Genomic DNA, 14,748 nt, shown 5'->3' on the forward strand with positions numbered 1-14,748 from the left:
ACTCAGAATATGTCTAGATAGTGGCCTTCTGGAGTTCTTCATTAAATTGTTAATGGTTTCTCAGGGAAGGGAGGAATACTTTAGTAGTATTTCTAAGACCAAGACTTGGGCTGTTACTGAGATATTTTTGTACCTAGCATTATTCTCCTCTTTTCACTTAGGAAGACTTAAGATTCATGTACTGGAAACAAAATGATAAAATCTAGTTAAAATCATGTGAGGTGTTTTTTTTTTTGAAGTTTTGTTTTAGAGACTCCTGACTGAAGTAAATCATCATTGGGATGCTGTGGATTAGGAAGAAAGCTGATGCGAACTAGTCCAAAATATGAGTCTTGTAGTACCTTTGGAACATTATCCTGTTTGGGAGTAACTTTTAATTTTTATATAATCTTAAGCTTAGAAAGGACTTCCCACATGTCTTGGATGGTAAAGAATCCACCTGCAATACGGAGACCTGGGTTCGATCTCTGGGTCAGGAAGTTTCCCTGGAGAAAGGAATGGCAACCAACTCCAGTGTTCTTGCCTGGAGAATTCCATGGACAGAGGAGCCTGGTAGGCTATATAGTCCATGAGGTCATAAAGAGTCAGACACGACTGAGAAGCTAATACAAGTACACAAGTACAAGTAAGCTTAGAAAATAGCTGTAAGAATAGTGAAAGGAACTCCTATATACCCTTTAAACAGACTCCCCAGTGTATGTTTGTGACATTTGCCTTTCACCTGTTCTAGGCCAGCTGGCCTAAAACCACCAGGGATAAACCTGTAGTGTGATTAAGTTAGGTTTGTTGACAGTGCAGTGAGAGAGATCACAGACCAGGGGAACCACAAAACTTTGCCCCAAAGAGTAAAATAGATTTCTTACAGGATTTTGTAGAAGGGTGGCACTGAAGAAAAATTTAAATGAAGTAGTGTTTTGATAGAGTCAAAGCAAAACCAAGGTTATGTGTAAAAGAATCAACATTAGGTCTGAGCTGTAAAGTGGGCTTAAGGTGGTGTTTGCTTGAAAATTACAGAATTAAGAGCTTTTTGAACATTTCTTCTCCTAAAATTGCTTACTTAGATTATCCTAGGAAGAGAAGGGTATTTCAGAAAGTTTACTTAAGTTACTTCCCATCATCTTCCCAGTTGAGAGACAAGTACTGTTCTGATATTTTTTCCCTGATAAGTTACTTTTTTAAAAAAGGTAAAGAACTTCATGTAATTGGAATAATGTAGATAATAATAGTGTGCGGTTTCTTTGACGCAACATGTTTGTAGATTCATCTGTTTTATTGCATCCTCAGCACTTGTTACCTTTTCACTGCTAAGTAGTATTACATTTTATTAATACACTGAAATTTGCATGTCAGTTTTCTTGTTGATGGACTTGTAGGCTTCCAGTTCGGGAGTATCATGAAGACAGCTGCTATGAGCATTTTTATATAAAGTTTTTAGTCTATATGTTTGTTTATTTCTCTTGGATGTATACCTGGCTGTGAAACTCCTACATCAAAGGCTAGGTGCTTGGGTATATATGTTTAACTTTTAAGAAACAGCTAAAACTTTGCAAAATGATTATTCCATTTTACATTCCCATCAATAATTTGTGAGAATTCCTAGTTGCTTCATATCCTTTCCAATGTTTGGTATTATAGGCTTTCTAATCTTAGACATTTTTACAGGTATAAAGTAGTCTTCATAGTGGTTTTAGTTTTTAATCATCCTAATTAGCAATGATGTTGAGCATTTTTTACGTGTTTATTGGCCATTTGTATATCTTGCTTCATGAAGTGTCTGTTAATGTCTTTTGCCCATTTCTTAGTTGTTGGCTTTGTATTGTTTTAGGAGTTCTTTATGTATTCTGGGTACAAGTCTTTGCCTGACACACTTTTATAAATATTTTCTCCTAGTATGTGGCGTGCAGAATTTACCTTCTTAATGATATCTTATGATGGGTAGAATCTTTTAAATTTGATGAAGTTATTTTAAAACTTAAATAGTTTTAGCTATCACAGTAAAGTCTGTGATCCACTTGAAACTAATTTTTATTTATGGTGTAAAGGGTGAATCTCAAGTTTCCCAATTTTCCATCCAGAGATCCATTTTTTCCAGCATCATTTGTTGATAAAAGACTTCTTTTTCTCATTGTTACCTTTGTTAAAAATCAAGTGACCCGAAAAGTCTGAATCTGTTTCTGGGCTCTTTATTTTTATTCCATTGGTCTGTGTGGAATACTGTGTATTAATACATTTTGAAAAGCTGTATAGAGTACCTATTAGATTGTTGAAAACAGAAAAAACCTTTCTTGTTCATGGTTTGATAGCTCTGGAGATCTTTCTTATGACCATCATCTTGCTGCCAGTGATATTTGGAGACTTTTCAGCATGAAGCACTATATATTCCTATATATATATATATTTATTTTTTTTTTTTGGTGATATGTGACATTGATACTCACTTTTATTCTTTTCTATTTGTAAAGATGCAGAAACACTTGTTTAGGTCAGAGTTCTGAGGCTAGTGATTAAGAAACCTCAGGTACCTTTTTTTAAGTCTTACGGTTGTCTGAACATATATTATAAAAATCTAGACAGAACTTCATTGCAGTGTTGAACCAAGAGAGATGCCCAGGTCCTTATAGTTTGAAGGGAAAGAGGAGGACAAGACATAGCCACATAGAAATTGTGATTTCTTATAAAGAAACATTAGTTTATAATCTTGCAAGTTAACCTGTATTGTGGACCTCAATCATTCTGAATTATCAATCCAATAAACTTAAGTAAGCAGTAGTTGGAATTCATCTGCAGAGGGGAAGGGTAAGAAATTATAAGCTGGAGAAATTGAATCTCAAATATAAATCTGTTGTTGGGATACTGACTAAATATTGTTTATAAGTTAAAATTTTTATATTTATTTTAGGTGAGGTGCTGTAATCATGTGTTTATGGAATTTTCTACAGTAGATTTGTGAAACTGCTAGAAAGTTGAAAGTCTTAAGTCTGTGTTCCTGGTATGTCCTGAGTTGGGTCTCCTTTTCAGTGAATACCAGTAGTCATCTTAATCTTTTTGATAACTAAAAAACATTTCTTCCAATTTCTACACTGTCCCTAGAATTTACCACCTTTGTTGAAAATTACTGGTCTTAGATGTGGAAAGGTAAGGAAATAAAGTACTGGAGTAAGAAATGATCATGCAGCTTGTTCGTTATCATACACTGACTAAATCTAAATAAAATGGGTAATTTGAGAATTTTGAAATTAAGATGTCTGATTGTATATTCTTATTTTTTCTAGTAAAATGAATGAAAGTAAACCTGGAGGCTCACAGAATTCTAGTAAGTAATCATATTTAAAATATTTTAAAATTTAACTTAAAATATTACAATACATCATTCTTGCTTTTTTTTTAATTACAATTAATCTTTTAGACTGCTACTCAAACACTAGGAATGAATTTCCTGATCCATGCTTAGATCATGTTTCTATATACTGAAGTATAATGTTTTATGTATTAATTTCAACAAAAATCTGCTAGAAAAGGATAATTTGCCAAATTTTATTTGTATATTCTGTATTTATCAAATGTGGTTTGTATTTGAACAAAACAGTATTATTTCTTTAATAAATACGATTTTTTTTTTACCTTTTTGTGTGATTTTTCTTCTTACAAAAGATAAAATGCAAATGAGAACAGTTAATGTACAAAAGTTTAACATGAAAAGGAAAACTTGCCTGTTAGTGCTCACAACCATCTCCTCAAACAGATGTAGACTTTACTTTTAGTTGTTTTCTTCATTTATTAGTTATAAATAGTATGTATTGATTTGCTACTATGGAAGATGAAACTTTTAAATTGTTACTTTATACTCAGTTGCCACTACTTCACCTGATCTACCCTTTTTAAAATTTATTGTTTGATTGCCTCTAAAAGTATTACACTTAAAACTGAATCTTTACTCTCACTTATAGAGTATCTATTGGAGAAGGCAGTGGCACCCCACTCCAGTACTCTTGCCTGGAAAATCCCATGCATGGAGGAACCTGGAAGGCTAGAGTACATGGGGTCGCTGAGGGTCAGACACGATTGAGTGACTTCCCTTTCACTTTTCACTTTCATGCATTGGAGAAGGAAATGGCAACCCACTCCAGTGTTCTTGCCTGGAGAATCCCAGGGATGGGGGAGCCTGGTGGGCTGCTGTCTATGGGGTCACACAGAGTCGGGCACTACTGAAGTGACTTAGCAGCAGCAGCAGCATAGAGTATCTATTAACTGCCTATCATATTGGGTAAGGAAATTTATGCCCTTAAACCTCCCTCTACTTTGCTTTCCTACTTTTACCTATATACTTCTATCAGTTATGCTAATAGTTCTGAAACTTAGTAGTTCATGGGCTCCCGTCTTATATTTGTCAAATGTAAATATCACCTGTTACTGTTATTTGGTTAGTATTTTTCTTAAGTTTGTCTCAGCTTTTTACTTGAATGAACGTGTTCATTTTATTACTGTAACATAACCACTATCGTTTGCTGAAGAGTTATGTGAAAGGTGTAGAATCGTTTGTAGAAGGTGGTATTAATAAATGTAATAAAGTTGGAACAATTTTACAGACTTTTAAATGTTAAAATTAATATGCAAAGTACAAATAAAATCAAAAGTAACCTACTTACAAAAATGCATGCCTGAAACCTGGTCTGTTCTGTGCCCAGGGCCTTGGTACCAGGCAAAGAGAGGAGGGAAACAGATGGAAAGCACAAGTCCATAGCATATAGCAGATGCAGCTCCATCAAGCTGTAGTGAGGGAGAGCAAATATAGGATGGATGTTTCACAATATTAAGTATTGGTTTCTTTCCAGTCCTGAAATCTATTTTGTGAGTAACCTGTTGACAGATACAGTACATTTTCAACATATAACATCCATTCTTGATTACATATTAAATAAGGTAAATAAGATTAGCTGCTGTAGTAGGTAAACCCTGAGGTTTTAATGGTTTAACATAATAAACATTTTATTACTTGGTCATGTTACACTCCAGTGTAGATTGGTTAGGGGAGATTGAAAGAGGCTTTATGTTCTATACATTTAGAGTTCATTTAGAGTTCACGTTCATTCCATCTTATATTGATTAACTGCCGTGAGATACTCAGTCTTTTCAACTAGTGATTTTTTTCCTTGTTTTGTTAGTATGGTATTAGAAATACGATGTACAAATAAATATCATAAGATAAAAAGGATTGGTAATTATATTAATAACATTCAGGTCTACCTTTGTGCATACCTTTTTAATTATGTTGCTATATATTATCTCATTTAATGCTCATTAAGTCATAGTCTGAGGTAAGTGCTATTGTTGTCCTTATTTTTATAAGACGAGGAACCAGAACCATAAAGTGTTTATGTGACCTGTTCAGGGTTACACAGCAAGAGTGTAGAACTAGGTCTTCACTCAGATCTCCCTGACTCCGCGATTTGCCTTTAAAGTTTTATTATTGTGATAAAGAACATAGAATTTATCATATTAACTATTTTGAAGGGTGGCACTTCATTCAGAGTTGTGTAGCTGTTAACACTGTCTAGTTCCAAAGCATTATCCCTCCAGAAAGAAACTATCCACTAGGTAGTTACTTCTCATTTCTTCTGTCCTCAGCTTGTGAAGACAACCAGCCTACTTTTTGTCTGTCTCTATGGATTTACCTGTTTTGGATAATGTAATCTATTATATAAATGGAATCATGTAATTTGTGACCTTTTGTGCTTGGATTCTTTGACTTACCATAGTGTTTCTATGGTAACACTCATAGAAAGACTCATCTGTTGTTGTAGCATATATCAGTATTTCATTCCTTTTTATAGCTGAAAGATACTCCGTTATATGGTCATTGTATATTTGGTTAACCCATTCATCATTCATCCATCTATTTGATGGATGAATGGAAATTTGATTTGTTTTCCCTTTTTGGCTACTGTGAACAGTGCTGCTATGAAGATTAATATACAAATATTTGTTTGAACATCTGTTTTTAATTCTTTGGTATTATATATAACCAGTAGTGAAATTGTTATATAGTAACTATGTTTAACTTTTTGAAGAACTGCTCACTATTTTCCAAAGTGATTGTACTATTATTACATTTCACCTAGCAGTATATGAGGGTTTTGATTTCACTATCTCCTTGACAGCATTTGTTATTTGAGATTTTTTGTTTTAGCCATATCTTCTTCGGAGAAATGTTTATTCAGATGCTTTGTCCCATTTTAAGATTGAGTTGTGTTTTTCTTGTTGGGTTGTAAAGCTTACGAACACTAGACTCTTAAAAGGTGTATGATTTCCAAATGTATTTAACCATTCTGTAGATTGACTTTTCCCTGTGTTGATAGTTGTCTTTGATGCACAGAAGTTTTAAATTTTGATGAAGTCCAGTTTATCTTTTTTTTTCTTTTATTGCTTTTGTTTTTGGTGTCATGTGGTATCTGAAAAACTATTGCCAAACCAAGGTTTTGAAGATTTTCCCCCCCTGTGTTTTCTTCTAAGTGGTTTATAGTTTTGGCTCTTACGTTTAAGTCTTTGATCTATTTTGAGTTAATTTTTGTATAGTTTATGGAGAAGGATTCAGTTTTACTATCTTGCATGTGACTTTCCAGTTGTCGCAGCCCCCTTTGTTAAAGAGACTGTTTTTCCCCATTGAATGATCTTGGAATCCTTGTTCAAAATTTAATTGACCATTGATACCTGAGTTTATTTCTGGACTCTTTTCCATTGATCTGTATGTCTGTCCTTATGTCAGTACCACACTCTTGATTTCTGTAGTTTCATTATAAGTTTTGAGTCTTCTCTTTTTCTCTGGCTAAAGGTTTGCCAGTTTTGTTGACCTTTTCAAAGAACCAGCTTTGTTTGCATTTATTCTCTCTATTCTGTATGTCATTTATTTCTGTTCTTATCTCTATTATTGCCTTTCTTATGCTAGTTTTGGGTTTAGTATGTTCTTTTTCTAGTTCTTTATTGTTAAAATAAAGTTACTGATTGGGATCATTCCTTTTTCATATAGGCTTGCTCTATGGGTCTACAAGCCTAAAGATCAGCCAGAGGTGAAAGCTTAGAGTTCTTAGGGTCATTTCTGAGCGTGCATCCAGCCCTGGGCATGTGATGTCCTTCTAGATTCCCTCGTATATATGGGAGCTTTTCAGAGCCCTTATCTTCCCATGTATCTTCCTTTACCTAGTCTCTTCTTTCCTAGCCTTTTTGGTCTTTGCCTACTTGCCCTGTTATCCTTTGCTTCAAGCTGCTGCCTCTAGTATATTTGTCTTAAATGCTTTTGACAGTCACACTCCAGCCCTGAGAAAGTTCTTACACAGATGAAAGAAGGGCAGGCATCTGAGCCCATCCCCTGGGGAGCCACCATACATGTCAGAACACACACAATCACATTTCTCTAACAAGGTCCATATTCCCTCCTCTTAAGACAGTCCACACCGGGAGCATGGCCTAAGGAACAGTACACATTGATCCTGGGCTTAAGGCCATTGCCTGGTTGGAGAGTGAGGGATAGTAGGCAGGTAAGTTAAAATGCCACAGATCTGTCATCAAATTTTGGCAGCTTGTTTATTAAGCATTTTTCTCATTATTTCAAGTTTTTAAATCAGATTTCAGACTTTCTGAAAAGTTGATTCTGATGGGTTTGGCAGCATTATCATTGCTTTAGTGGAGAGATGAAGTTTTAGAGTTTACTAATTGGTTGTTTTCAATGAGTTGCCAATTTTGTTAAAGATTAATTTAAAAATGTAAAGTCACATTGTTTTAGCAGTAGGTATTGAAAGTCTTAGTTTACTGAAAACAATATAATGTAATTTGTTCTCAAAAAGAACTGAACACATTGTTGAGAGAAACACCAATTCCATAGGGTTTGTTTTTGTTTTTGTTTTTTTTTTTTTGGTTTTTGTTTAAATTTTTTTATATCTATTACTTTTTTCACTGTTAGCTTGTGTTTTCTGTCGAAAAAATGATGACTGTCCTATTAAATATGGAGAAAAGAAAACTAATGAGAAATGGAATCTCACTGTACATTACTATTGTTTGGTGAGTATAATTTTTAATTAAATCCTAAAAATTTGGTATTCTTCTAAAGAAGAGAATTTGATCCTGATGGCTGGTTTCTGAGAAATGGATAAGTCATTTAACTTTCCTGGATCTCTTTTGCTATGTAAAAATAAGATTTTTCATTTATCATATTCTAAGATTCTGAAATGACTTGATACATAGTAATACTTGTCATCATTACCTACTTATTTTTGTCTAACCCTTTGGGGCCTCAGTGGAAAAATAAAATGGTTAGGTCTGTAAGGGAGTTGTTCATTTTGCAACTTTGTTGTTTACATGGCTGCTAGTGATAATTATCAGAAAGGACCTGTTTGAAGGCTCAGGAAGTAAAATAAAAGTATTTTATTTCACGGAGAACCTGAAAAGAGAAATTTTGACTGCAGGTAATAAATATTTGTGGAAAAGGAAATAGGTTAATTTATGGATCACTCAGTTGCAAGAAAAAATGATGATATATTGAGAATTGTCTCTCATTTTTTCCCCATTCCCTCTACCAACTTCTCATCTCATTGAATCTGCTTTAAGATACTAGTGGTACCGTCACTGCCTTAGCATGATGCCAAGGTTACATGAGTATATACAGTATTCCTTGGCACTTGCAATAGATATATATTGCTGCTTCACTGATTGTCCAGCTTATAAGTGAAATTTAGCAGCTTATAAGTGAATCAATTTTATATATACACACACACACACACACACACACACACACACACATATCCACTCTTTTTTAGATTCTTTTCCCATATAGGGTACAGAGTATTGAGTAGAGTTCCCTGTGCTATACGGTAGGTTCTTATTAGTTATCTATTTTTAATATAATAGTGTGTATATGTCAATCCCAGTCTCCCAGTTTATCCTTCTCCCCACTCCCTGACTGTTCCCCTTTGGTACCCATAAGTTTGTTTTCTACATCTGTGACTCTGTTTCTGTTCTTAAGTGGTTTATGGGGCACAGAAATGTGGTATTGGCTGAGATGGGTGGTTCTGGCTTAGGGCCTCTTCTACATGAGGCTACAGTTGACATGTCAGCATGGTTTGGTCATCTGAAAGCTTGACAGGCTGGAGTATCCACCTCCAGTGGCTCACTTATGTGGCTTTTGGCCTCAGTTCTCTTGCCTCTTGGCAGGAGGCCTCAGTTCCTTACTTCCTGGGCACCTCTGTAGGGCTGCCCACAGCATGACATCAGGCTTCTCCCAGAGCAAGTAATAAAAGAAAGGGATAGATATACACCAAGATGGAACTATATGACCTAGTTTTTATAATCATATACCACTATTACTTTTCCTTTATTCTGTTAGAGGTGAGTCATGATTCTAGCTCACACTTAAGGAGAAGGAAATTAGTTCCCACCACTTTTAAGGGAGGAGTATCAACAAATTTAGGGGCGTATTTTTATTCTTACAACAGCATCCATGTTAAAACTTAGATGCTTCCTTGAGTAATACTTTAACATAAATTCTTGGTGTTTCTCTAAGGTTTGTAAACTGATCTAGGAACCTAATTACTTTGTACCAAGACTTAGGGGAACATGAAGTTGATATTCCAGATTATTTGTCTTAGAGTCATATAGGGCTTAGAGTCTTACCTGGCTTCCCAAGTGGCTCAGTGGTAAAGAATCTGCCTGCCAATGCAGGAGATGTCGATTCAGTTCTTGGGTCAGGAAGATCCCCTGGAGAAGGAAATGGCAACCCACTCCAGTACTCTTGCTTGGGAAATCCCATGGACAAAGGAGCCTGGTAGGTTACAGTCCGTGGGGTCACAAAAGAGTCAGACAGGACTTAGTGAATAAACAACAACAACACTACCGACAACACAGAGTCTTACAGTTTGTATCACAAAAGAAAACCTTTTTATATTTCTAAACAGTTCATTTTACTTTTTATGTAATAGAATTAGAAGAGACCTATTTTATTATTAGTCAGTGTGTTGGTTTTTTTTTTTCCCCCCCCTGTAATTTTTAAGTAATCTATGGCCCTTTTGGGATTTTTTAAGATACACTGATTAAAATCTCTAATCACAAGTCTGAAGTATTACTGAGTTATTTAATATATTTAACTTGGTCATATCAAAATTTCCCTTATGTTCTTTCTTATTTTATTAATGAGTGTAGTAATCCCAAAACACGTTGACCCTAGTTCAACACTTACAGGACTGGTGTTTCATTGTGAACGGGAAGGTATAGTAATATTATAAATGATAATGGAATATTAGAGCTGAGACTTGGAAACAACCTAGTCTGTTGTTTTTATTTTTGTGTTTAATATTAGAAACACTGAATTACTTGCTTAGGGCTCCAGAAAGTTGGGCTCAGATCCTGGTTTGCAAGCCAGTACTTATTCACAGCCTCATGCTTTTTCTTGATTCATGTTCCCTTAATATATTTAAACTGAGGTTAAAACCTATTTTAAAAAATTTATTTTCATTAACTATAATTCAATAGATTATCTATAATTACGTCTTTTATGATTCAGAATCCAGCTAGACTTATAGTTAACCTGAAATATCACTGATAATTATCTCCATAGTATTTATTACTATTACATATACATCTTTCAGTATATGCCGCTTTTTCCCGCCTAAAACTTGATCGTAAGTGTTTATTGTTTGTCTTCCTTCCCTTTCCCTGTTATTTTCTATGATACTTTTTAGAAACCAGTTTGGTTATATAACATGTTAATATATAGTGTCTTTGAAATCAAACAATATGAGTAGCCTCTTACTTTGACTATGAAAAATAACTATTATAGGTAAGAGATACTTGAAATTAGAGTGTTTTATATCCATTTTTATTGGAATATTATAGATATATATTTTTTATTCCAAACAAGTTTCTTAGAGTTTATTTTCTAATTGAGAATATATTCATAGTTGATGTCAAGTGGAATTTGGCAGAGGGGTAAAGAAGAAGAAGGAGTTTATGGTTTTCTAATAGAAGATATCAGGAAAGAAGTGACTAGGGCTTCTAAACTGGTAAGTAAATTACTTTACTCATTGCACCATAAATATTGTCAGTATTAAGGAAGTCTTTTGCATCACATTCTGTACTAGAAATTGATAAGACATTGATTTTATGTTATTTTTGTCACAGTAAATTTTAGAACATTTTGTATTTTTTCAAATGAAAGAGCTAAACCAACCTTGGATAACATGTGTGGCAATACTGATTTCACTGCTTGTCTTCCAACCTACCCATCGTTTCATCCACTCTTACCATCAGAATTATGATCCTACTTCCACTGAATTGTTCTTCATATCTTCTATCCTGAGGCAATCCAGTTATTTACTTTTCATTCTTATGCCTCAGTTGCTGGGTTGGAGAGATAGCTTGAGATGGAAACTACACAGCTCTACAGACCAATCATTTATGGTCTCCTTCTGTCTTGTGGCTCTTCTGTGACACAGTTTGCTTATGTTCAGTGCCTTCGCCTGCTCTCCGAGATAAGTATTCTGAACTTTAACTCCTTATTCATTCAGTTACAATTTGTGAATCTTCTCTGTGATGGCTGTTACTACATGAGGGAATGGACTGTAGGTCTCCATGTGTTCTGAGTAGAAACCATGAGAGTTACAGAACGAGAAGATTGGAAGTACAGGGGCTTCTGTTCAGAGAATGGGGCACTGGAATTAACGACTTCCATGGTGGAGCAGTTTTGGCTGATGAGAGGACTCTTCATTACACTGAAGTGGAGATGAAGTGCATTGACACATTTTAATTGAGGAAGTAAAAACAAAAAGATTGTCCTATCAGTGCAGAAGTCATTTAGAATGATAACAGGAATTAAAATACAGAGGAGGGTGCCAAAGTCTGGAGGAAGTTAGGTAGGTGACATTAGGTTCTAGGACCAGATCTTTTTAAGTCTGAAGGTAGAGTAGTGGCCTACAGTCTGCAGCACAGAACTTAAAACAATGTTCTGTTTGTCCTTCTCCCTACCTCTATCTATATTTATGTCCATTCCTTGTCAAGTCTGGAAATGGAGGAGGATGAAAAAATAAGCAGCTTCATACAAGAAGTTCTATAAGGGAAGCATTCAGAGAATTTTATTTTGGTTGAGACAAAGATATGAAAGTGGTTATTTTTAAGGATATTCAAGATTCAGGGGTGTGTGTGTTAGTTGCTCAGACATGTCCAACTCTTTGCGATCCCATGGACTGTAGCCCACCAGGCTCCTCTGTCCATGGAATTCACCAGGCAAGAATACTGGAGTGGGTTGCCATTTCCTTCTCCAGGATCTTCCTGACCCAGGGATCGAACCCAGGTCTCCTGTATTGCAGGCAGATGCTTTACCATCTGACCTACTATGGAAGCCCAAGATACAGAGGAGGTAATGATAAACTAGAGGTTCTAAGGCACAAGGGGAAACCTTGGAGAAAAGGTTAAAGTGACATTTACCTATGGGCCTTGTGGGAGTATTAGTACCAAAATTTTTCAATCTTCTGGTGATAGTGAACTTGTCATGAAAGATGGCCTCTGCAGGTACTGTTTGGAAATCCTTTCTTAAGACATCATATCCTCTCTGAGTATATTGTGAACCTGTGAGAATTTCTTGATCCTGAAGAGGTGTCTCGATTTACGACCTTAAAATAGAATTCCATATGTCAGTTTACAGGGAGAGACTTAGGTTAGCAAGGTATCATTCTACAACCTGGCAGTGCTTGACAGGTGGACAGTATAATCCCTTCATCAGTGGCCAATATGATGCTCATCTCAAAGGTTCCAAGATACATGAAGTACTCTTCTGTATTTTAGTAATGATTGATTCATCTAATTATTTTTCTGTTTATATACTGTAGTGATATTTAAGTTAGAGGCAGTGGTATTTGTTTCCTAGGGCTACTATAATAGATTACCCCAAACTGGGTCGCTTAAAACAGAAATGTATTCTCTCAGAATTCTGGAGACCGGAAGTTCCAAATCAAGCTGTCAGAGGGATTGACTTCTGGAAGCTCTGAGGGAGAATTTTCTCATGCTTCTCTTCTGATGGCTGCTTCTCTTCTGATGGCCTTTGGCATTCCTTGCTTTGTGGCAGCATACCTCAATCTCTGCCTCCATCTTTATGTGGCCTTCCCCTGTGTGTCTTAAATCTCTCTCTCTTTTTACTTATAAGGACTTATAGGGACCACCTTAAATCCAGGATGAACTCATCTTGAGATCTTTAACATATCTACAAAGACCATGTTTCCAAGTAAGGTCACATTCAAAGGTACCAGGAATTAGGCCTTGAATATAACTTTTGGGGAATCACTACTTAACCTACTTACTATAGGTATCTTAACACTATTTCATTTGCTTAAGATAGAGTGATCCTTGCCAGTTTTTTACAAATTGTGTTTTAGAATTGTTTTGCTGTTGTCCTATATATAATATTTCCTAACTGTGTTTTCTGTTGCAATTTGAATGAGACTTTCATGTATAATCTTTATGTATACAAACCCTTCAGTTTAAAATATTTTAGCAGGTAGGAAGGAAAAGAAGCTTCGCTGTCTCACCCACATTAGATTAAAGATGTTTGCTTTATCAGAAATTGTTATTTGAGTGACTCTTTAGATTGGGTTGTTTCTGAGTAAAACAATTTTTTTCAGGAAATGTCTTTAATATACTATAATCACAGCTATTGTATGGGGAAAGTAATTGTCAGACTCTCCACAAAGAATATTCATTTATACCTTGGTCTTACCTATAGTACTCAAATTTTCTACATTATAATCCCTATTTTTATATTTTCTTCTAGAAATGCTCTGTTTGCAAGAAAACGGGTGCTTCAATTGGGTGTGTCGCACCCCGATGTAAACGAAGTTATCATTTCCCATGTGGACTTCAGAGAGAATGTATTTTCCAGTTCACTGGCAATTTTGCGTGAGTTAATTAACTGTCAAATATGAAAGAAGATGTAAAGGAAAAGTGGAAAATGGATATGGATCTCCCTAATTATATAATTCCTTTGTAAAATTTCTTTTCAAAGTTACACTGGGGTTATATGGGTACTTTAGAGAATTATAATATCTGTAATGGCCTTAATGATTAATATTCACCTCTAGCTTTCAGCCCTAGAATATAATATGGAAGTGTTAATTTATTCACATTCAATAGAAATTTCCATCTTATATAATTCTAGATTTTATGTTACTTTTTAGAGTTAATACTTTTCTTTCACAGGGTTATCTGTGTTCTTATTGAGTAAATTGAAGACATGTAAATTTAATGCAGTCAGAAAAATAACTACCCTGGCATGACCCTAAAAATGTTTGTTTCTTGAGTTCAGCTCTAAACATCAAGATTTTATGAATTTTGGTGTTTGTTATCATGAGTGATTTATTTCTTTTAGTCTTTGTGCCCTTGACCTATTTAATGAATTGTTCTGTATGAAAACTGCAGTGTAGAAAATGCAAATGGAAATAAATTTAGTGGGTTAAGAATAATTATTGTTTGTACTTTAGTTATTAAAATAATATTTTTAAGTATGAGTTCCTTCCTTTGATTTTGTGCAGGTTTGAGTACAAATGTTGTGTATACTAACAGTATTTCATAATTCTCAATATAGTATTAGTTATTGAAATTCTGTGAGGTGAATCTCACCACCAAAAGGTTCACATTTGAAAAATCTAGCTCTCCTTGGTTATAGATGATGAGACTGATTACAGTGGCATTTCCCCAGCCTGTTGTAAGTTAATTGTG

The 14,748-nt window shown here is 34.9% G+C and overlaps 1 protein-coding gene across 10 annotated transcripts in view; it reads left to right on the forward strand.

Moving 5' to 3' along the window:
- G2E3 (G2/M-phase specific E3 ubiquitin protein ligase) overlaps positions 1-14,748 on the forward strand; it is a 77,492-nt gene that overhangs the window by 26,044 nt on the left and 36,700 nt on the right. For 5 of the 10 annotated variants that reach the window (XM_070775420.1, XM_070775410.1, XM_070775415.1 and 2 more), the window contains 4 exons: positions 3,273-3,313; positions 7,955-8,052; positions 10,944-11,045; positions 13,805-13,929. In XM_070775420.1, the coding sequence (XP_070631521.1) occupies positions 3,273-3,313; positions 7,955-8,052; positions 10,944-11,045; positions 13,805-13,929 (366 nt within the window). Of the gene's footprint in view, positions 1-16; positions 626-3,272; positions 3,314-7,954; positions 8,053-10,943; positions 11,046-13,804; positions 13,930-14,748 lie in introns of those variants that run through there. The other 5 variants (XM_070775416.1, XM_070775419.1, XM_070775418.1 and 2 more) reach the window with 3 other exon arrangements.

The sequence above is a fragment of the Bos indicus genome, chromosome 21, assembly GCF_029378745.1.
Source record: "Bos indicus isolate NIAB-ARS_2022 breed Sahiwal x Tharparkar chromosome 21, NIAB-ARS_B.indTharparkar_mat_pri_1.0, whole genome shotgun sequence".
In the NCBI taxonomy this organism is placed as follows: Eukaryota; Metazoa; Chordata; class Mammalia; order Artiodactyla; family Bovidae; genus Bos; species Bos indicus.